We start from the raw sequence: 24,200 nt of genomic DNA, 5'->3' as shown, positions 1-24,200 counted from the left end.
TTAACTGATAAGCCCTGTATGCTTCAGAACAACTGTATAAAATTAAACCACAATAAATAACGCTAAATTATTGATTTATACATATTTAAATACAAAGCAAATCATCCTTTGATGTGGTTTTACAGTGTATTAAGTATTAGTCTTTTCAGAAACTGAAACTTATCTACTAGAATTGAGTTAAAACTGTGAAAAGACAAATTTAACTGTTTTAAAAGCTTGTTTAATCGTTTTCTTTTTCATAGGGTTTTAAATCAAAGCATGTGCCGGGTAGCTATGCTAAGAACTTCCTTTGCTTAAAATGTTCTAATCTATAGACCTAAGTGTTTGAAGGAAATACATTTCTTCAAACACACCCACTAGTTTTTTTTAATACTGATTTTCAAATACAAGGTCACATGAGTCAGCATGTTATCAGGAGGATTGGTTATGAATCATTCTTTGAGGATGTTTTATAATAAAATCAGAGACAGGCAGGGTTTCAGTTGATGGCTTTATTCCTGCTGGTGTAAATATGTTCTTCAGTAGGTCTGGCCTACACAGTAAAGACAAAATAAACAAGTTCAACAAACAAACAAACAAACAAACACTGTCTTAAGACATAGGCTAGTAATACATTGCTATATTAGACATATATTCTCTGAGAAGCATGTTGATAAAAATACTGTTTGGTCATATTGTAGATCTATTAAAATGCCCATTGCTTTGATTCCATTTACTGAGGCTATAATTTAATATTTAAAAAGTGCGGTGTGTGGAGAAAAACAAACAAACAAACAAACTTATAGATTGATATTTGATAGAGGATACTGGTCGTAATAATTGTCCATAACATTTTAATATATTGCTATTACTTCCCTGCTGACCCACTTAAACTATTAAGATAAATAGCTGAATATCCCATTGAAGGAGATTTATTATGCAAATGCCCTCAAACTTTATAGTTAAATCCTTCACTTCTAAATGATTCTGAATAACAACACATAAGATTTGTCACTTTGAGTGACAGTGGCAGGTCTCTCTAATCATTAACCTGCTGCCTCTGTTTTTGTGACCTCCGGACCAAAGCGTGAGAGAGGCGAGGCACGTGCAGGCTGGGCCCCAGATAGGTACACAGACAGTAGGCCTATCAAATGATTTTATTGCCTTAAACATTAGTTTGGGACTATTTTTTCCTGAGAATATGACTAAAAGTGTCTCTATTGTCCCCCTCTTTGTCTCTTTCTGTGTGTGTGACCCCTCTACTCTGCCACCAGCTTCCTCAGCCGCTGCACCACTTCCTCCGCGTTGGCCCAGGGCACCGTGACGGCCTTGAACTCCCCGGGCATGGCCTCATGGGTCTCCGTGATCAGCCGGTGCATGGGGAAGTCCCGTCGCGGGAAAGCCACGTCCCGGGGCCCCAAGGAGAGAGCCGGGCAGAAGTCGTTGGCTCCGTCTCCCACGTAGAAGACCCTCTGATAGGGGCGGCCCCGCTCCTGCGTCCTGCGGGCCACATAGTCCCTGACGACCACCTGCTTGCACATGTTGTCTGGGCACCGCGGGCAGTCGTGGGAGTGGAAGGGCCGCAGCACCAGCCGCCCGTCTTTGTTGAAGGTGGCCGGGTTGGTGAAGATCCGGTGGAAGAGCTGACGCGCTCCGACGCGGCGCAACCAGGACTCGATGAAGAAGGTGTTGGCGTCTGACACCAGCACCACCTCAAAGTCCTGCGGGGGTCGGGTGCGGAGGAACTGGAAGAGCATGAGCATGCCGGGGGTGGCGGGTATCTTCTCCATGATGGTGCGTATATGGCTCTCGGTGACGCCCTGCTCCGCCAGGTAGGCCAGTACGCGCTGCATGTACTCGTTGTAGCGGCCCGGCTGGTAGGTGTCCTTCAGCCATTCCGGGAGGTGCTGACCCGGGGCGGCCTGCACCACCATGTCGTCGCTGGTTTCATCCACGATGGTCTCATCGAAGTCAAAGAAGATGATGAAGCGCTTGTCGGAGGAGATGTGCGCCGAATTGGAGGCCATGATCTCCGAACGTCTGGATCTGGGGGGTTCCTCCTCGCCTGGAGGATGGGGTGGGACATAACAGCAGTTGAAGATTGAATCCCCCATGACTGACTATGCGACACCTCTTTTTACTGTTGCCAAGTGGCATCAAATCTCTTCTCCTGCTCTGCCACTCTCCAGCATCCCACGCAAGGCAGGCCACGGTGAGGTGGAGGCTACGGAGGATGGCTTCTGGGAAACATTAATGCATAAATAGACGAAGGAAGGGGGGCGAGAACAGAATCACATATAGATTTGAGATGAGACATAATATCATAATCTGTATATCATTAGAGGAAGGTGTGAGAAAGACCTAAAAGAAAGCAGATAGCAGCCAACCAGCAGCATTTTCAACCCAGGGGAGGCAGCATCTCATAGGTTTGACTTTCTACAAGGGTAGGAAGTGAAGAAGAGGAGAGGGATCATCCTGCTGTAGTAAAAACTAGAAGTTAATTATATCCGGATCTGAATGAACTGGCAACTTGAGTCCATCATGCAGATCCTGCAAGCAAGCGAGCAAATTAAATCAACGACACAAGTCAGGACAGCTTTGAAAAGCTTCTCACAGGGTGTCTGAGTTCCGCCTGCATACCTTTGATTGTCGTTGTCAGCAGTGGAAGTGCGCCGGTGTCATGTGGCGCATAACCCAACCAGGCGTCCTCAAGCTGTGAGGCTGGTTTTGTCTGCATGGGAGGGAAAAACACAATGAATGTTGTATGAGACAGCGGTTTGTAACAGCATCATGCTTTTCCGAGCTAAAGGTCTCACACAAAGTTCCACAGAGAGCCCTCAAAATAACTTAATTACTATGTACAAAAAAAGAGAGATGACTGAGTCATATTGCTCCATACTGGAACATTGTGGAGACATTCAGAAATATTACTTAAATGAAGATAAAAATAACAATATGTCTAAAAAAACATCAATTTCCAATGTATATGATCTGATTTACATATTATTTAACGTCTGCCTTGAAGTAGAAAACACATTTAAAGTCCTATTTGCAACAATTAAATACCATGGAGTTATCTTTAGTGTGCTAGGGCACAATTTAAAGAAAAAAATGTCCAACACTGATTATCAGGTAAGTCTTGAAAACAACTTGTCCAACCTTATCTGCCTATTGCTAAACTAACCTACTTCCTCAAAAAAAAAAAAACAACATCAACAGCCGCAGCAGCAGCTGAGCGTCTGCATGCATTCGAGTTTCAAGGTTGAACTCTCGCAAATTTGGAGGTTTTTTAAAAAAAATTTGCAGATAAACGCATAAATGTATCACCGGTGTTGGTTCTGATTCCCGACGTCGTCCAGGTCCGATCCGGTCGCACAGAGAGTAGAAGCAGAGATCCGCCGGTCAGCCGGTGTGAAGCGTACTTTTATGTGACAGTCAAAACCACCGGCGCCGCTGCAGACGTGACCGCGCCTACAAGTCCGCCCATTTAATAGCAGCCTACCGGGCGCGTTCATGAGAGACAGAGAGAAAGAGGGGGTGAGAGGGAGGGTTGAGGGGGGAAACTGTGGGAGGGGAAGCAAGGAAGAAAAAAATGAGAAAGTAAATATTCTGTTTGTTGAATATATCCGTGGCTCTATGTATGCTGTGCGTCTGGACTTGTTCTACGGTAATGATCTGTACCTCAAGGCTTAGATTACAAACTCATGTACATACTGTAGGCTACTCACCTGCTCTCCAGTGGAGCATTTACAGACGCCTGGGAGAACAAACACTTCTGGTTGTGACAGCTCCAAGAAAACCCCGAGGTGAAATCTGCAAATCCTGTTCATTTGGCCTAATAGCTCCAACAGAGCTAAAAGTATGAAAAAAAATCCTTTCATACAGTTTTGAATGCTTATCACCGCCCAGACAAACTAAACTCATGGTTAAAAGACACCTTCCTTCACAACAGGATGATCTGGATTTGGGTCAGTGTCACAGTAAGCACAGTGGAAAAACACTGTGGAGCAGCATGTGCTTGACCTCCTCTATTGTTAGGGAGACACTGGAAATCAGGATAACGCTGCATCACATTTAAGGGGTTGATTGGAATAAAATAACATCAAAAGTAATCCGTTTAAAAAGTGAAAACACTGTTGTTTTTGTGTACGAGCAACAGCGAGGGAGTTTATGCTGTTTCTCCACAAGACAGTGGTCTAAATAAAGCCTTGCAAATACGCTGTGATTAATGAACCGCACAGCAACTTTTTTTTTTTTTTCAGAGTAGCGAATACACGCCTGAAAAACACGACATGAAACCCTCCTCTCCTTATCTGCCTGCTGACAGACGCAGCCCTCCCTCCCTCTTCTACACCGCGAGGCCTAATGACTAACAGCTGGGGTGGCTGACTATTTTCAAACCCAAATGGGAATAGAGATGTACAGACGGTGTGTTATTATCTCCTCTGCTGGTGAAGTGAGCCTCGGTACCTGACCACCCACTCGCCATCAGTGAGTCACTCACACTTTTCTCTACCCATGGGCCTGCTCAGCTACCGTATAGGATTATGTGACTCATTGGTGCACCACTTAAATCACCTATGGTAAAAGAGGGCACACAGCGTTTTAGGAGGTATTCTGGCATCAGTGAATGTCTTAATATGTCTTTAGAGGAGGCGCACTCCGTTAATGGATGAATAAAGCTGATTGAGTTGGAATAACTGAGACAAAAGGGTGCAAAATCCTGTTTTTCCTCGGCTCTTGATGTGATAGACACTTTCTCTATTATGCAGCCGATCATTTAAAAAGGTACATGTTTAGGTTAAACCTTTATCTAACTTGAGAATCCCTGACTGAGGTTACTGGTGGTCAAGGTCACAGCCCCTAAGGACAATAAAACCTACTGCAAGGCTTTTTTTGGGTCATCTGCAAAAACAAATGCTGCTGGGGGGGAGGGGCGAGAGGGCGGTAACAAAGAAGTGAACTTAAACTTCCCTTTTCAAATAAAAAACTTTCAAAAAAACAAAGAATCAGCTGCTAAACTTGTCATGTGTAGCCAGCAGCAACGCCAAGAACCCTGTGACCCTTAAATAATCGCAAATCACGGAAGTCTGTGCAGTTACAAGAGTCAGCTGAAAATAAAGCTTTTCAACAAAGCTCGCTGTGAAAAGCTACCTGAAAATGAACCCTGTGACCTACTTTCAGAAATATGTCATGCACAATCCTTTTGATTACCTTGTAAACCAACAGCATTTGAAGATAAAGAGAGGCACAGAAATATGTGATAATCATGGCTACTTGTTTTTACTTCTCAAAGTTAGCAGTCAGTTAAATGTACATTATCAAAAAAGGCCCAACTTTTTCACTTCTCCTCAATCTCCAGATAACATACAAAAAAAGACAAACCAGGACATTATAAAGCTGCACATTTTGTACCAGATACAATAATAAAATACGCAATGCTACATTAAGTGGTTAGAAATACAAAGGGGAAAAAGTATATTGATTTTTAAAACATCTTTAAAGAATATACAATGTTATTTTTTTTTCTTAACTAGCCAAGAATTTTTAGTAGAAAGTGCATTCTATATAACAAAGAAAGGAGGAGGAGAACCATCCGGCAAACTTTTCAAAGACAAAAAAAGAGGACATGACAGAGAGGAAAACTCCATGAGCAAACATAACAGAAGAATGTATTTCAGACACAGCTTGGAGGGGCTAGTGTAAAGTCGCCAAAGCAGGAAGAAAATATTTTCCACTTTTGAGGGGAAAGGTCCATGTCGGAGCAAAAGTTGTATTTCTTTTAAAAAATAGGAAATATAATTTACACACATAGTAAAAGAAATGTCCTTCGTTTGCTATGGTCCCTTCCACACTACCCCGCCTCCACCCGGGGATTCTCCTCCTTTCCTTGCCTAAAAAAACATCCACTCAAAGTAATCACCTCCACCCTTTCCCCCATGCAGCCACAACTGCACTCTGTTCCACAATGCATTGTCAGTCCCTCCCTTCCCTGCGCCTCACCCACGCAGCAGTAAAGTGCAGAGAATACACACAAATGAAAAAGGCTTTAAAAATAAAAAAAAAAAAAAAAAAAAAAAAAAGACAAGACAAAGATCCATACTGCAAAATGCTGAAGCAAAAAAACAACAACAGTGAACCCGAGGGGGGAACAAGATGATAAGAAAAATAACGCAGCGGCATTAAGACCCACAGAAATGGCAGGATAATTGCAGGTCTCAAAAAAAATCAAAGAAGTGACATCCTAAAACTACTGAGATTAACCACTTCAGACTGAATACGTTTAAAACGGTAGAAGGAGGGTCATGTATGTTAAAATTTACTGCTATTGTCCATCTCATCTTCAGATATTATCCCCCAAAATACAAAATATATTGGGAGCACGCTGTGTAAAAGCAGCTTTTGGTACAAGAGCACTGGGGACAACCAGACAGTTAGGTAGAGACTAATACATGCACACATACTGTCCGCTCTCACACTCTCTCACACACACACACACACACACACACATAGCTTAATGTTGCTCCTAAACACAGTCAGACTGGGTGAAGGGCTAACAACCAAGCAACCCCAAATTCATGCCAAATACTTGCCAACCATTTCTGCTTCTTTAGACAAATAACATTCACACCATCGGCTATTACATTTATAAATGTAATTATCTTGCGCTGACTTGATCACATGTATGCTTATCTATATAAAGAGTTCCAAGTATTAGAAGTTTTTTTTTTTTTTATGACCACTGCTTTTTATCCTGACAGTTCTATATACTAACAACAGTATATCTATACTACAGAACCATTCATTAGCTTAAAACTGAGCAAATTATCAGAGAATATAAAAAAAAAAACAAAAAAAAACAAACATGAATGACTCATCAGCCATCATTCTGCGTTAGGCAACATTCATCAGGTTTTAGACACTCGTTTGCCTGTGTGGATCAAAGTATGTCAGAACGGAGTAAGTCAAAAAATCTAAACTTTACATTACAACAACTCCCCACACCAAACAGTGGAATATAGGCTGAGAGGAATATGCATAATTGCCTGTTAAGAACTGTGATGAAAAAGGTCCCAGGTGTGTATACTGTGTATGTCAAATGACCTTTAACATGGTAACCCGTATCGTTTCGACAGCAGCGAAGGGAGGTGGGGTAAATCCTGATGGGGCCATGTGTCTGGCCCCTCACAGTGGCAGTATTTGACAGTCATCTGTTATCTAAAAGCATCTATTGACCAACAGTACTGAAAGCTGAGGTTGCACTGATCACAGTAAGTAAATCAGTGACCATATGGTCTTTGTCTTTTGTGTGTGAGTGTGTGCTTGAATAAGTGTGAGGGTGTGAGTGCCTAGAGCATGTCCTGCATGACTTGAGTTTCTTAAATCACAAAATATGTAGCCAAACCTCAAACCCCTTTGTAGAAAAACCAGGCTGGCAAGACATGTTCTGTACGACACAATACATTGTTATTTTGTAATATTACACTTTTGAAAATCGAATGGATAAGCAAAATTAAGAAATATCTCATGTACTGGAATGGAAAGCACCATTTAACCATGATAAGAATCTAAGACCATGTCTAGATTCGACTAACCATTTACAAAACCTTCTTTTTCTTAATGTCCTTTACAACCCCTCCCCTCCCCCCCTCCCCTCCGTACTGTAACCTATGGCACTGCGTCTCGCACTACTGCTGCCGCCCCTCTGACAGAAAGCCACATCCTTGGCCTTAGGACAGAGGAAGGCTCAGGTAGAACCAGTTACAACATTCATTAAAACATTTCTGTGTGGCCCCCAGCTCTGCAGTACAACAAGGAGGACAGTTTGAGTATTGCTATGGGGAGGACCCTGCACATAAAGCAAAAGTCCTGACCAATGTGCAACCACAAGTCAACTTGACATTAAGAGGAAAGTTCAATGACACTGATCTTTGATGATCGACGAAGCCCAGGTAATACATACATCGACTTCCATCAGCAGCTTTTGATGAAAAGGAGATACTTTACACCCATTAACGTACAGATAGAGAACTCACAGGAGGAATAATTTTGTGTATATTTCCTAAGAAAATGTTCAAGAAAAAAAAAAATTCTAGAGGTTGTAAAATCTTTGTCAGTTGACCAGGGTTTTTAAGTTTCTTACTTAAATACTGTGTGCACTCAGGGCGTATTAGTTTGAATCTTTCACATATACACAACTGTGTATGTTTAGCTTGACTTATTTAAATCTGTTCGAGAGGAGCACCCTTTCATTAGGGGCCTTGCAACTTAGAGAGACTGAGGCAGGACTACGGGAAAAGGAGGAACAAGGCGCGGTTTGGTGTGGGTCTGCAGACTCGGAGCACAGTTCAGTGGTGTTGTGGGGCTCCGGGACCCTTGTCAGGTGGGGCCATGTGGTGCAGGTAGCCGCTGTCCTCGTGCCCGCAGTGGTTTAGGGGCTCACTCTTGAAAAGGGCCGGGGGAGGGGGCAGGTGGGAGACTGGGGGTGCGGCCAGGTGGTGGTGGGGGTGAGGCGGGGCGTGTTGGGGTGTGTTTGAGAGGTGTTGCTGGGTTGTCGGGGGGTGGGGGTGATGGTGAGAGGGGGTTGAGTGAAGCTGCACGTGGGAGAACGTGTGTCCCACGGGACCTCGCGGAGGCATGGGTCCTCCTGACGGGCTGAGGCCCAGGGGTGCTGAGGTGGTGGCTGGGGTGGCGGCTGAGGGGCCGGGTCCGGAAGAGGAGGAGGAGGAGGAGGAGAAGGTGTTGGCAAAGATGCGGACAGGCACAGGTGGGCCGCTGGTCTGCAGAACCACAGGGCTGGTGACCCGGAAGCACTTCTCTTTGTGTGCTTTGAGCATGTTGGAGAAGCGGAAGCGCTGGCCGCACACCTCGCAGGGATAGGGCTTCTCCCCGGTGTGGGTGCGACGGTGGCGCTTCATGTTGGGCCGGCTGGTGAAGCTCTTCCCGCAGATCTCACAAATGAAAGGCTTCTCTCCTGCACAGATTCAGAAAATAAAAAGACTGATGTCTGACGGAGACAGGGACACTTATCAATTAACAAAAAAAGATTGCAGCTGCGGAGAGAAAACAATATGTGTCAGACTCAAATCTTTTGTAGTCAAATGTGATGGTTTCAAAATGTAAAATAAATCAACTGATTACAGCTCTCCGAATGCTAAAGTAAACTCTTTTCCAGTAAGTTCTATTTTAACAAGACTAGATCAAAACCTAGTATGTGGCTGGACTGTGGGCTTTTCATTTAAAACGATGGATCCAGGAAGTGGCAACACTGGGCCGAGGCAACCGATGAAGCCGCACCGACGGTGTTCATCGCTTCATCGCTCAGTCAGTCAGTCGGTGACAGACCTTTGCTGGCCAAAAAAAATGCTAATAAATTGCCATCTTGAATTGAGGGTCTTCGCTGTCAACCCACCCACTCCGCAGGAAGCTATTACAATTCACACTTTGAGGAGAGGAGATGTGAAAGTGAACAACAGACGCTCCGTTGGAATGCCGCTCTCATTAACCTCCCTCCGTGGAGCCACTGAATGTGCCTGCTACCACCCACACAGTCATCTATTAACAGGCTGCTGAAGGGCTCTCCAAATGCCTTATTCTGGCATGTTATGTGTGAAGCTCCTCCAAACCGAGTGAATATCAAAAGGTGACAGCTAATGTGCTAGTCTTCTGTAACTGTTACATTACGCTCGCAAGAATTTACGAAAGAATCTGTGTGCAGCGAAGCGAACGTTGAGAGAGTTTGTGTTTAACATGTGTACGGCCTATTTCGGGGCACAGCTGGGTGTGTCTCCTCTTACAGGAGGCTAAATTGAATAGCAGCAGCGAGTGGAAATGGTAGCGTAATTACACATCGCAAATAGAAATGTGAGGGCCAACTGAAGAGCAAGCAGTGTGTCCGCCCACGACAGGCACGGCTGGAGAAAAACAGTGAAAGATGTACAGGCTGCTCTGCTGAGTTTGGTTTTAGAAATAGCAATGCAGCAGGGACAGAAAATCAGAGGGATGTAGTTCAGCATGTGTCTGGGTAGTCATTAAAAGCCACAATATATACAAGGCTCCTCTTGATGTTGAAGGTCCCTCTCATTACAAAAACTGGGCGAAGTCCCTGTGCTTCTTCCACTGTAATGTTCATCCTGGCAACATCCCGTTTCTTTCTTTTTTTAGGGAGTGTACGGAGACTGGCTGACAGACTGAATGACTGGGAACATGTTTTTTTGGCAAACTTTTTGTTTTAAAATATTTCAGAATGTGCCACAAAGTCATTTAGGCATTCCTACTCACATTTTTCTATCTGAAGAACTGTGAAGATCAAGCAAAGTAGGCTAATAAAAGATTTAAAAAATGGCCGACTGAACAGCTAGAGCTCCTGAGTTCCCTTCAAAAGCTGCAAAGCCTGAAAAATAATGTTCCTGAGATCCCTAAAAGGTTCCTGGAGTCAAAAATGGCCCTAACAATAGAGAAAAAGACACACGCTGCTACAATCGGTCAGTGTGAGTTTCAGTACAACTGGAGAGGCAAACATGTCATTTCTCACCTGTGTGTGTTTTCATGTGCTCATCGAAATACTGTTTCATGTTGAAGTCTTTGCCGCACCATTGGCACATGAACTGCTTGTGTCCGATGTGAATGCTCATGTGGGAGCGCAGCTGGTACTTGTATTGGAACCGCTCGTCACAGTTCTGCAGCGGAGACAACAAAGGCTTTCAGATAACATGCAAACACCAGGTCAGTACACAGGCATGCACACAAAAACACCCACGCACACACACACACACACACATGCACACAAACTGAATTGGGCTAAGGATCTTACACATAATCCCTTGTCCTCTGTTGAATCTTGCTAACTTGTTGACAGTGGTTTAAAACTGAAATGTTTCCTTTGACAGCGAGATTGACTCACAGTCTGTGTTTTCTTTTCAGAGTTCAAACGGGAAGGAACAACTGGGAGGAATACTGCCTCCCAGTTGTATGCCTCCGCCAACCAGTCAAGTTGCAGTTTGTACCAGTCTGTACAAACTCATAGTATTTGTAGTGAAGGCTTTGAAGGAATTAAATAAAAAGGTATTAAGTGTATTTTCTGGCAAGTTATCATTATATTGACATGTCTGTCTTCAGTTAGAGGTTATTTGGGTATAAAATATCATCATCATTTTATCCTATTAGACATTTGTGTGAAACTTTGTCATAATTAGTGTTTGAATTCTTGAGTTGTGGCCAAAAACATGTTTTGTGAGGTCACGGTGACCTTGACCTTTCACCACCAAATTCTAATCAGTTCATCTTTGAGTCTAAGTAGACGTCTGTGCCAAATTTGAAGATATTCCCTCAAGGCGTTCCTGAGATATTGCTCTCACAAGAATGAGACAGACGGACAGACAACCCGAAAACATAACGCCTCCGGCTATGGCTGTCAACAACACAGAGGCACAAAAAAAAGTACATGTGTACGAGTTATGTGGTCTTTTTTTCACAGATGTATGACACTGTTGTCACTCTACATGGACTACTTTACATGTACGTGAGAAGTCAGGTTACTGGAGCAAGTCAGGTTAGGCAGGAAGTGAGGAACGCAATCACATCCATTTCAATGACATGATTTAAACATTTATGCATATGAGGGAGCTAAACCCAGTATAATTCTATATATAGCCAAGAAATCAGGTTTTTTCCAGAAATCTAACCATATTCACCAGATTTCTTTAAACATTTAATCTGATAAATGAATCAGTTTCTCATTTATATGCACAAGACATTTCAGAATTCAGGTTACAGCAGCAGCAAGCCAACAATAACCAGATTATTTGGGTGCAGGTAACCACGCTGTATGTTTGCATTATGAGGCTTTCTTGGTTTAGGTCTTTTCCTGAAGTTTCAATGACACCACCTGGCTAAATAAACGTCTCAGGAACACCAGCTCTAAAAAAAAAAAAAAAAAAAAAAATCTAGTGCTTTTCATCTGGTACTTCAATGTAAGACCACTGAGGAGAATGGTCTATACATCACATACTCCCCTAATAAGCATGTAATCACATATTACAGTGTAGGATGGCCTCAAGCATTTAATTAGAGCGGCTCCACCCATACACACATGTTCTCTGTGTACCGTCCAGTCAAGTGGTTGGACCGTTAAAAAGCCTCGGGTGGGAGTAAAGCACCCCCCATCTGTCAACTTCCTCTGAATTCATGAGTTTAGACACGGATAAGATAATAAACTAACACTGTTGAGCAGAAATAAATGGAGAATCTTGATACACAACGTGACAAAATGCATCCATGAACAGGAGTTGGTTAAAGCTCCAAAAACACAGGAACATTTTGTTCTACATTTATTTGATGTTCTAGTTAATTGGCGAACATTATGTATGTGTGGTTTGCTAATATTTGACATGGTTTGACTGTAGGCTCTCTATTTAAACCAGGTGACATAACAGTCAAATGAATGTTCAAAAGCAATGGTTCCCCTCTAAAAAAGACAGCGACTGAATAAAACTGGCTATTTTTGGTTGGTCACAAACCACATAAGCACAGATGCTCCTCTGCTCAAACTAATGAGTGAAAACTACCTCCGGGCTTCTTTTGAGGCGTACAAGGGCAAATTCATCATGACTGTAACCTTCAGTCACAACAACCAACCGTACTGAATTCAGCTCAAAACAAACACGTTATAAAAGACTGGTAGACAAAACAATCAACAAAGATGATGACTTTTAGGCGTGTGTGTGTATGTGTGTGCGTTTATGAAAATATCTCCTGTATGTCAACATTGTTCAGATTCACACGTATTTGTTCAAGTGCAGATTGATGGGCGTTGGGAGCATGAAAGTAAATTAAACAATGACTGCGGGGAGAAAAACTCATCAGTCAACTGTGGAATTTAGGCTGCTGGAGAAATGCATAGTATCTGTCTGGGAGCTGTCACGGTAAAAAAGGGCTCAGTCTCTCTCCCCTCTGTGTTACGTGAATGACCTTTAACACGGCAACACATACTTCGACAGCAGCAACGTGTGAGGAGGTAATGGAAACAAAAAAGGGGAGAACAAGCCCCATGTAGTGCTAAAATTTATTTTAGGGGGACCTAATAACAAGTGGACGGCACCACATACAGGTCAGCATGGATTTATAGGTGACTTTTAAAGCCATATTTAGAATTTGTCAGGGATGTTATGTACCGCATTCGCACTGTGTAGCACAGTGTAAACACAAACGCACATGTGATCACTTTAGAGGACAAACCTCCCAAATACTGTTGTAGTGGGTTTTTTTTAGTCCTTGTCAGGTGAGACGATCCTGTTCTCCAGCTGTGTAGCCTAGCAATAGTGTATTTTATCTGTGCAGCATTGGTCTTAGTTTCAACTGATTAAGTCAACATGAGCAAAAAGTCAAAATCTGATCTCAAGTTGTGAGTCTCGCTGCAATTATGTCACATTCTGATGCCTGTTGCGAGCTGCAAATCTGTCTCGACTAGAGATCTCGCTCCTCTCTTGATCTATCTGAATACAAAATATCATGTCTGAACAGGGCCGCGCACACGATTATCTTACCTCACAACGGAAGGGCTTCTCTCCAGAATGCTGCAGAGAGTGAACTTTTAAAGACATGCTGCGTTTAAACGACTTCCCACATGTCTCACAGGTAAACGGCATGTCCTTGGTGTGAGCTGTGTTTGGGTGGGGGGGGGGGGGACGGATAGTTGGAAAGATGAAAGACACAGGAAAAACAATCATGAGACAACAGTGTACACCACATTAGTTCATATCCTTATTTCAAATGGAATAGTTGAGTATATAGGAAAGAAGACTACCACACAGGGATGATGTACTTAACTAGACTGGAACTGGATGATATTTTTACCAATCTGTAGACACAGTGTTAACTTTATTACCCCTCAAAAGACAACCTGTGGTTAGCTTTGACTCTCCACATGTAAAATAAAAGGGAATAAACTTCTCGACTTGTGTAGTTTAACAACTATGATACCTTAGTTTACACACAAAGCACCTTCAAGAGAAACTGGTAAAGTCAAGTGATACACCATGAGAGATATATACATTATGAAACATTGAATTGAGAGCTATGTGGTGGCTCACATCCCTACTGTGAGATAATAGAGCTATGCGGCTCAACAGGAACTGTGTAAACGAGCTCATCCACTTACCAACCATGTGCTTACGGACGTGAGCCATAGTGTAGAACTTCTTCTCACAGATTTCACATGAGAACTTCTTCTCCGCATAGCCGTGCACGATCTTAATGTGCTCGTGCAGTGACCACAGCTTCTTAAAAGACTTGTTGCAGGAGACACACTGGAAAAAAAAAAGTAAAGAAAAAAAACACTGAAATTAAGCTGTTGTTGTTGTTGTTGTTGTTGATAAATATCATGAGCAACAAAACTTGATGGTTCCCATTTGCAATACTTTAATTGTCTCATTACACTCCAGCTCCCTCTGCTGGAGAAAAAAAAAAAAAACACAATGGATCCAGTTTCTTGAAGTGCGTTTGACGGCAGTCATGAGACCGAACAGTTTAGTTCCCATTAAGAGAGAAAAACAAACAATTAACTAATTCACTTATCACTGTGATTCTTGATTAATTCAGTACAGTGCTTATGAAAAAGTATTGATCCTTCTTGGACCTTGTCATGCTTTGTTCTGTGAAACTGGATCACAGTGGATGTAATTAAGACACTGATTAGAAGAAAAAAGTCTGTGTGGACCAGTCTGTATTGACTTTTACACTATTTTTTCCTCAAAATTTCTTCAAAAAACTGCATAAATTCTCAAGTTTGGACTCTTGTCTAGCTTTGGCTTTATGTCTCATTCTTCAGCAGTTATCTTGTGGGCCTGTTGCAGAGAAGCATCCCCGCAGCATCGTGCTGCCACCGACAAATAAACACCCGAGCATTTGATATGACGACCAAAAAGCTCGATTTTGGTGTCGTCAGATCAAAGAATCTTCTGCTTTGTTTTAAAATCTTCAACATGCCTTCAAGCAAATATTGGCTGAGCTATCATGTGAGCTTTTTAGTGTCTTTCCCTTTTCCAGTTCTATAAAACAGCAACTGGTGAGACAGCAGGGAAACAGTTGTGTGGACTCTTTCAGAACTGCCACAGGCCTGTTGGTGGTCTCACCAGCACTTTTATCTCACACACACACTTATTTTTAAAATAACCTTACTGTAGTCTGAAGGGTTTTTGTTTTTTTGAATTTTATTTCATAAGCATTTCTTGTATCCTAAACTTGACTGGTCCTTGTCTGATTTGTTTTAATATGGTCTTTTCTTGTCATGATATAGTTTTTACCAACAAATTGACTAATCAGATGTCAGATACACGAGTATTTAACCTAAAAATCCCTTTGAATGCCTTGGCCATATTCAAAAAAAAAAAAAAATCACTCTATGTTTCAATCATAAAGTATTCCCTATATAACACACTCAACTGTTTACAGTGAGCAGTAAATTGAGATAATTTTGAGGGAACTATTTAGAGCACGCATTTCCCACTCAATTCAGACCATAAAATGGCAAACAGGAAATACAGTTCACTATATAGTAAACAGGATGTAATCTCAGTCAAAGCACTAGATAACAGATGATCCCCGTTCAAATTATTTTGTAAAAATTCTAAAAAAAAAAAAACATTTGGCTGCATCAGAGATGATTCTGGGGCATACGAATAAAAAGGCTGAATACTTACAGATATGCAATCAATAATTCATTTAGATGAATATCTAAATATCAATTTATCAACACATAATGTCCTATACAGAGGGACAGAGAGAGAGCCAACAAAGGACATATGTGAAACATGTTTTTCCTATTTTTTTTGTTTTACATTTCTTGAAATATATATGTAAAATGCGTGCAATGTAAAGATTATACGAGGGGAGAATAAAAAAAAAATCAGTGAGTGGTCTGGAAATTCACTGGCAGCAGGGGGAGACATATCATCAAAGAGCGAATAAAAGGAAATGACATTTTGTATTTATATTGTTTTATAAAAAGACTTTCCTTATTTAAACCACGGAGTGACACAGTGTTCAATCTATAAATCCCAAATGTTTCACAAGGAGATGTTTTTTCTCCAGATTAACAAACCTAGGAGACTTTTCAGTGCCGATATACTTGCCTGATTGAAATGGACTTTACTATGCAGTAATGTGTTTCACATGTGTTCTTTAGAGGTTACAGTCCTCTCTTTAGTATATTATGTGTTTTTTTCTGTATGAACAAAATTGTTATCTCCTAATTGTAGACAGAATTGTCATTTTCTGTCTGTATATACTATATATAGCCTGTTTCTGCAATAAATAAAACTTTTGAGAGCTTCAAATTTCAGTATGTAGACAACCTCTCCTATTAAAGTGTCAAAAAAGCCTTATTACATTCACTGTGATTCAGTGTTGGTAATAAAATATGAATAAATCTATTAAGTATAACATTATGTATTTGCTTTGATTAATAAGTGATTTTACTGGAGATTGAATGTACATCTTTAAGGAAACCTGCTCTATGTGCAGTATTCTTTTCTAAACAGATATTAGAAAAAAAGGAGTGAATATTATAACAAAGACTAACAACTGCAACTCTATTGTGATGTGTTGTTAAGTTATTAATAATGCAGAATAACAAGAGTTTGGCAGCAGCAAGACATTTCAGAGGTTTGACTACGTGGCTTTATTTGGTTTGACTAGATAGGCAAAGGGTGTTGATACTTTCTTCATAAAAGTAACTTAGGATGCAAATCAAGCTGAGCAGAACATGGGGCTAAATTAAGCGCATCAAAACCCCCATAAGACCCTTGGGCATTAATGTGGATTTGCCATCTTTCATTTTTAGAGAAGTGAAACCACATTGGAACCACTTATGAAATATCATCAATAACAACAGACAACGTTTTCTACATGTTGGCATTTTTAGAGGGTCTGTTTTCATTTTTCAGTCTATTAAATTCTTGATATAATTAGTTTTCCTGATGTAAAGCAATATTTTTTTATTATTATTCACAGCTAGAAAAGATTAATAGATTAATAGATTAAAAGATTAATATTGAGTATTATTTTGGTTACAGACATTTAATGTACTGAGTGCACAGGTTTTGTTGCCTAGAAACAAAACTAACTTTATCTCACACTTACACCACAGTCTCGTTATCAAAATTTTATATCAAGCACAAACATAACAGGAAATACAGTTGTATGTTTTTAAATGTTGGCTGTACCCTGTAAAAAAAAAAAAATACTACACTTAAACATCATAAAGTGAATGCATAAAAGCACCCAAATTAATCTAAAAGTACATTTTTCTGGGCAGCTATCTAAACATCTTATGCAACAATACAGTAAACCCTGGAAAGACACTCGTCTACCTTTCAGAATAAAATGTTTGGTTGCGAGAGTAATTACAGTGATATGATTGAAGGTGTGGTGAACGTGTGGTGAGATTTTGTTTACCTGGATGTTCTTCTCACAGTCAGTCTGCTGGTGTAAGGCCAGCTCACTCTCCAGGACAAACTTTTTGCCACACTTGTCACAGATCTGCATTCTTCGGTGTGTGACATTCATGTGCTTCTCCAGATACCAGCGCGTGTTGAACACTCGGGGGCACTTTTCACACGCCAGCATCTCCTTCTCCTCCACGTCTGCTTTCCCTCCCGCCGTCGTGGTCGTGGTACCGGCAGACGATGGGGCTGACCTTGCCGATCTGCGCTTGCTCTTTGGAGGCTCTATGCGCGTCCGTCGCCCCCTGGTGGTCATCCCGGCGGTGGCGGTGCTCAGAGCTGTTCGGAGGCTTTTCCTCCGCGGCTGGCTGGGAGCTGCTGTGCTACTAGCGCCCCGACGGGCCCTCTTTGACCTTGTTCTTCGACTTTCAATCTCATCTTCCTCGTCGTCTTCCTCCTCCTCTTCATCGGGGCTGTCCTCTTCCTCCTCCTCCTCTTCCTCCTCCTCATCCTCCTCGTCGTCGTCCTCGTCACTGCCGGCTCTCTCTGAGTCTTCCGCTGTGGTTCCAGTTTTGTTGTCCCCCTTGGATACGTGAAGGGTCTGATTGTTCAGGTTAACTTCGACGATGATCTGCTCGCGCTTGAAGCCCTCCTCCTCGCCCTCTTCTTCCTCATCTTCGTCATCGTCTTCAGTGTCATCGGAGGTGCCCTCGTTGCCGGCCTGGGAACCCTGTGTGCCCAACTCCTGCCCTGCTCCTCCCTCTCTGAAATACTGCTGATGCTGCTGTTGAGTCACATGCTGAGTGGGCAACAGACCAATGTTCACATCTCCCATAGATGTCTTGGTTGCCATTTTATTGTCCACTAACACAGAATAGGGCTTGCCACCTACCTCCCTCCTATGAAGCTTGCCCGTCAGGTCCAGATCTGGGTTAGGGGGGTGAAAATAGGACTGGGACACCTGTGCCCTGCGTCCTTCCTCCTGTGACATCCCGCCAAGGCTAGGGACGGAAACCTCTTCCTTGAGGCTCTGGCAGGATTTCATGAAGAGGGAGAGGGAATGGAGGGATGGAGTTGGTGGGAGCTCAAGGCAACAGAAATGAGCAACTGTTATGGTGCCTAGGTAGACTCGCCCACTCGACAAGGAGGGGTAGGGGAGCCTCACCAATCCCCCACCCTCCTTCTACTGAAGAGACAGGAAGGAGGGGATGAGGTGAAATATAGTCAACCTGATTCAAAGAGAGCATCCATGCTGTCCAAGGTAGGAAATGAAGTTGGAAAGACATACAATCTGTTCCAGGTTTTGTTCCATAAACTTAAAAATCAGACGGCAAAAATCAAAGGCTCAGTGTCTTTGATGCTGAACATTTGAAACTAAATTCCTCTCGAGTTATTATGAGATGTGGGAAGCTCTCAGATTCGGTTTCTCTGAAGGCTGCGGCCCGGCAGGGTGCCAGCGTCTTCAAACTGCAGCGCAGGTAAAGACAAACTGAACGTCTGACGTGGAACTGCTGTAAGAACTTCTGTGTCTTGCTTGAAGAGCCATTTACAGTGCATTACCTATGAGGTGAGATACGGAGAGAGAGAAAGAAATACAGATGAGATAAAAGGTGCTCTTCCGCTCTGTGTCACTAGAGAGTCTGTGAACTGAAACTACAGCCATATTGTCGAGTTTTCAACACTGTGCACCACATTTGCCCACAAACGTTTCAGTGTTGCGTGTAGGAGTTAAAACCACAGCTTTCACAAATGAATGTGGATTCAATTTCAAATACTAAATATTCTATATATATATTCCCAAACTATAATTTGAACACCTAACTATAAAATATAATGCAGACATTGTTTACTTAAGCTATAAGATAGCACACAGAGAAGTCTTTAAGTCAGTGTACATCCTCTACAATCTTTAAACTTAAATTTTGAATTTAAACAATATTCAAAAACTGCTCCACTCAAAAACTTTTTTAAACCACAGTAATTTTTTTTAATCTTAACTGTATAACATTTAGTATAATTAACATAAAATGATACTTTCTAGAAAGACAAACCCATACTACCTTTCATGGAAAAGCACTGATTAAATACAAGATTGTCTTTAGTTTTAAACAACACATACCAACTTGCACACACCTCCCCATTGACTGCACCATAGTGTAACCACAACTCAGGAGCATGTATTGCAAATGCAACCACAGGAAACTGTATTTCAACTTTTCATTGAAGCCAAAGCACTGTGCAGTTTGCCACCTACAGTAATATCAAGATGTAAAAGACAGTATTAAAACAGAGAAATCTATTTTCTCATGGGCTCCTTGTTTTTGTGGCGGTTGTTTGTTCCTGACCTTTGCATATGGTACTGACAGTTGGTTGACCTCGGACAACCTTACGCCCTCCTTGCCATAATGAGTATGCAGCAGGGCGGGTTGTTCACTAGAAAACCTCCCTGAGAAAGAAACAAAAAACACATTTCCTTTCTTGGAGACAGCAAACATCCTCGCCTCTGTGTCTTCACAAACATCTTATGCTTCATTTCTTTTATCAAACAACGCCCCGCAGTCTACAAAGAAAACATAAAGAGGCCAAGAGAGACTTTCATATTCAAACACCACCCACCCCAACAACGGCAACCACTTTGTTTGTTCTAATTTTTAATCTACAGTCATGATTAACATGAAAGGTTCGTTAGAGAGCAAGAAAAAACAACAAGAGAGGGTGTAAAGGAGGGGATAACGAGACATGTTGAGTACAGAGCTACGCAATTATGGCAAACATGATAACTCTATTTTGACGAAAGCAATCACAGTTATTAATGATAATTATTTCTCTTAGGCTCAGCCACAACAAAGTAAATATTTCCCCCCCTTTTATGTCACCTACAAAGTATTGTTTCATTCATGTTTTACCATTAGTGCGGGTCTTATTACTATTAGTTTAAACAGAACAGACGCTGCACTATAAGACAGATACACTTTTTAAAGCTAAGAAAAGAGCTTCCTTAGGAGACTTAGATTGATTTTACTCGCTATCATATTTGACTTTGTTCGTCACTCATCTTCTTTTTTTTTTAATGCTCCATGTATTTGAATAAGTTGTGTATCTAAAAGCTAAATCTGAACTTGAGTTTTCGCCAGATAGATTCCCTATTAATTGCTAGAACCTCTCTAAGTAACCCATAAACTAATCTTCTTGCTCCTCCTGTCACTTCATCTTGCTAGATTACAATAAAAAAAAAAAAAAAGCATGCCAGAATCAAGGCACATGTGAGTTGAATTAAATGCAACAAAATATGTCTTACATACATTTATAAAAGCCAGACATTCATTTCTCTATGCTCTTTCCGTTTTGCAAGCATATTTGAAAGTAATTTATGTAGAATTTGACGATCCACACATTGACGCACCTGTCTTCCTGTGCATGCTGACTCTGATCCTTTCTGAGAATTGGACAGCAGCTCTGAGAGCATTAAGACCACACGGGGAGGGCGAGCTGAGCACTGAACGGAGCAACTCAACTCACATGGCTGTCTTAGACACAAAGCCTAATAGATTATCCTGCGTCTGGATGACAGAGGAATATAAATTGCATGAGAAACCACTGCCTGAACCTGACTTAACATGCAATCATCGGTTTTCATTTTCTTTTAAGGACATGCCTTAAAATAAATGTTTGTGAGCTTGAAAGAATATATCAGAAGGTGCTAAAGTCACTGCCAAAAACTGTTAAAAAAACCCGGCACATGTGCGAATAAACAAATACAGTGTAGTTATGTAACTCATATTGAGTAAAATCCCTCCACTTGCTTATCATTATCAATGATGAGTCATTTCAGAGTTTCACTCAGAGTGAAATAATGTAGCCCTTTGATGTGGGAATCAAGTAGAGCAAAGACTTCTCAATATCATGGGTAATTAGTCTACACAATCACCTTCTCAGATCGGGAGGTCAAACTTATTGGAATGATGATCATTTGTGACTGCCTTTTTTCAGTTTGGACGGCTTTCAAATATGAACTTTGCACCCTGACAAAAAAGAAAAAAAAAAGTGCATCAATGAATGTCTCTCTGACAGCCCATTTCAGTAATCCAAAGCATTACTAATGGTGAGCAAAACTTGCCAAGAAATCAAAGTCTATTCAACAATAACCAATTTATATCCTTCCTCAATCAAGCTTCAGAGACATGAAGTGAAACCAAAAACTCATTTCATATAGGGTAAACCACAAAGCCAGTAAACACCGGATAGATGCTACTGTGGCTTAAGATTTGAATGACACAGGATGGGAGCTTTACTGCGTAGGCACTACACAACAACTTAAAACCAACAGCATTAAATAGTGCAAGTGTTCACAAGTGCTTGGCTGAACTGTGACAGTAAAGCAGATGAGACCTCTGAAGCAGTCAAAATGCGTCACGTTTACTTCTTATTATGCAGCAGTGCTCCTCAAATCCATGCTCCCTCTCAAGTCTAGACTTTAATGAGCTTTCCTTTTTGCAGCTTGTAGAGGACCGTGTGAGGGTTCACATTCCTCACTCTGTCCAAACTCATAAGACCTTAACCAGCTCACTGTGTGGTGCACTGCAGGGGTTCTCCGTGCCTCTGTAGGTATTTGGCCCTCATGTCCAAAAATCAGGTCATAGAGCAGCGCCTAGTGTTTTTGGTCTGGGATAAGTCATCTGAGGTATCACAGAAACGTATTATGTCACACAACTCCCCAATACCAAGCATCTGTAATTGTCATCACTTCACACTGAGAAACACTGACAGCCAAGACTGACAGATGACAGAGCCCACACTTCACTACCGGGATATCTCTATTCCAAAGAAGAGGAAATAAAACGGGCTCTTTAGTTTAAAAATCAGATTTCGTCTGTAGATACATTTAGATAAAACATGATTGAAACACAAACAAATCCCAAAGTTACCAGCTTCAGCACTTTGCCAAGTGATGCCAAGTATGTAATGAAATCTATGACTAGGAAGAACTGGGGCCCAATAAGCTTTCTATTTCTGACATACGAGGATACAAGGTGCGAAACCACCACTATACATAATTTTGGGAAGTATGGCGAGATATGATGCAGCAGCTACTTTCTGGTCCTACAGGGCTACATCTAGCAGAGGGCAATCATTTCGGCTACAAGACCTTGTAGTTATGGCTGTAATGTTTATAAAGCAAATAAAGAGTTAAAACAAAAAGGCAACATTGCACACCGAACAGCTCTAATACTGCAGGCCTGGCCAACTTCGGGCTACTTAGCTTGCTAGCAATACTCCATAGGTACTAACCTGCACACACATGACAAGCTAACTTGGCTACATTAGCTCAAGGTGCAGCCAGTAGATATTTTTGTACAGTTAAGGTTACTCAACCTGAAGAACAGTCATATCACCTTGCACAAGCCATACCATCTTAACCCTAGTCTTTGCTGACATGTATTAGCTTACAACAGATGCAGGACTTTCACTTTTTTTTAACCCCAACCCGCCCAGATTGGGGCTAGTTAGCTTACAGCTAACATTAACGTCAGATATTTAGCATTAACGTTAACACTTAAATGTCGACACTGCGCTTCTATGAGAAAGTGCGGCAGTTATCGGACCCACATGAAGCTAGATGAAAAGCCGATGTCACGCTTTCTTATCGGTGTATCTATCTTGTCGTGCACAATGAAAAGCACCGCTTTCCTAACAAAACCCAGACTGCTGTACTGACAAACCCACTCAACTCGACACTGTCACAAAGTCAGTGCTAGCGGAGCCACACGGACAATTCTCACCGTAGCTTCGGCCACCGGCTACCGGCGACCCGTATGTGCTTTCCCCGGCAGCTGTCACGCTTGTCATACATGTAAGTGCATAAAATTAAGTTACATAGCAACATTTTGTTGTCGGTTTGCTGGCTTACCTCCGTCGAGAGCGACCTCCTCCTCCTCCTCTTCTTCTTCTTCTTGCGTTTGTGCAATCAGAGTTGCACAGATTCAGGGTCGCACGCGCACTTCGCCTCCTCGTTCGTCCTTCTTCTTCTTACATACGCGTGTGTGCATTTAAAAGAGGGCAACGCTAATGCTCCATTTGTGCAAAATGTGCGAGATTATTTATTGATGTGCGTTATGGGCTGCGGAGATACCTGCGCACCGGCGTCCTCAGCCCCGCTACGTGGCCCGGCCAAGCTCCTGCGCGCACACTAACGTCCCGCGCTCATCCCAGGCATTCAGGCCGCTGTCTGGGCAGGCGCGCGGCGGCGTGTCTGGGTCTCCTCTCCAAACCAGACACGCCACGGCGCGCGCACACGCACAACTGAAATCCTTGATTGATAAAATAATAATAATAAAAAAAAACCCAGAGGACTCCTCTCTCAAAGGAGAATCCTAAAATTAATGAATTTATCTTATTTTTACCACCTACTCTTGTCTTTAAAGGCAAGGAAAGGAAAGGCAACTTTATTTATACAGCACATATCATACCAGTGATTTACAGAAAACCACATAACACATACATATCCATCTACTATAGGCCTATGTATATAAAGTAACGTACTTGTTTTACCATTTAATATTTATCTCATCACTCTTTGCACTCTTCACTTCCTTGCACTATTTATATCCTGTTTACAGGTTACAGAAACGGTTTCACCTCTATATAGACACTGTTTTTGTATATTTCTGAAGATTGTTCTGTTGTTGTTATGTGTAAGTACACCGAGAGCCACTAAACCAGAGTCAAATTCCTTGCATTTTTAAACATACTTGGCCAATAAAAATTATTCTGATTCTGGTT

The 24,200-nt window shown here is 41.9% G+C and overlaps 2 protein-coding genes across 4 annotated transcripts; both read right to left on the bottom strand.

The window, feature by feature from the left end:
• Nucleotides 1-476: 476 nt before the first annotated feature.
• Nucleotides 477-3,373, bottom strand: phospho1 (phosphoethanolamine/phosphocholine phosphatase 1). Its single transcript, XM_044330971.1, has 3 exons — nt 3,298-3,373; nt 2,620-2,710; nt 477-2,044 (listed from the first exon to the last, which is right to left on the bottom strand). The coding sequence occupies exon 3, from the start codon at nt 2,004-2,006 to the stop codon at nt 1,239-1,241; it is 768 nt and encodes a 255-aa protein (XP_044186906.1). The 5' UTR covers nt 2,007-2,044; nt 2,620-2,710; nt 3,298-3,373; the 3' UTR covers nt 477-1,238.
• Nucleotides 3,307-23,632, bottom strand: znf652 (zinc finger protein 652). Of its 3 annotated transcripts, XM_044330969.1 has the most exons (10): nt 23,028-23,167; nt 21,349-21,442; nt 20,824-20,980; nt 19,766-19,866; nt 17,434-18,980; nt 14,138-14,285; nt 13,524-13,639; nt 10,514-10,658; nt 3,708-8,953; nt 3,307-3,542 (listed from the first exon to the last, which is right to left on the bottom strand). In XM_044330969.1, the coding sequence occupies exons 5-9, from the start codon at nt 18,463-18,465 to the stop codon at nt 8,328-8,330; spliced, it is 2,067 nt and encodes a 688-aa protein (XP_044186904.1). In that variant the 5' UTR covers nt 18,466-18,980; nt 19,766-19,866; nt 20,824-20,980; nt 21,349-21,442; nt 23,028-23,167; the 3' UTR covers nt 3,307-3,542; nt 3,708-8,327. The 3 variants fall into 3 exon arrangements, with proteins under 3 accessions (XP_044186904.1, XP_044186903.1, XP_044186905.1); XM_044330968.1 differs by lacking the exons at nt 19,766-19,866; nt 20,824-20,980; nt 21,349-21,442; nt 23,028-23,167 and adding an exon at nt 23,329-23,632; XM_044330970.1 differs by lacking the exons at nt 19,766-19,866; nt 20,824-20,980; nt 21,349-21,442; nt 23,028-23,167 and adding an exon at nt 23,201-23,338.
• Between the last annotated feature and the right edge of the window lie 568 nt (nt 23,633-24,200).

Source organism: Thunnus albacares, chromosome 17, assembly GCF_914725855.1.
Source record: "Thunnus albacares chromosome 17, fThuAlb1.1, whole genome shotgun sequence".
Classification (NCBI taxonomy): domain Eukaryota; kingdom Metazoa; phylum Chordata; class Actinopteri; order Scombriformes; family Scombridae; genus Thunnus; species Thunnus albacares.
Note: the sequence above shows the minus strand (reverse complement) of the source record. Positions and strands in the feature narration are given on the sequence as shown.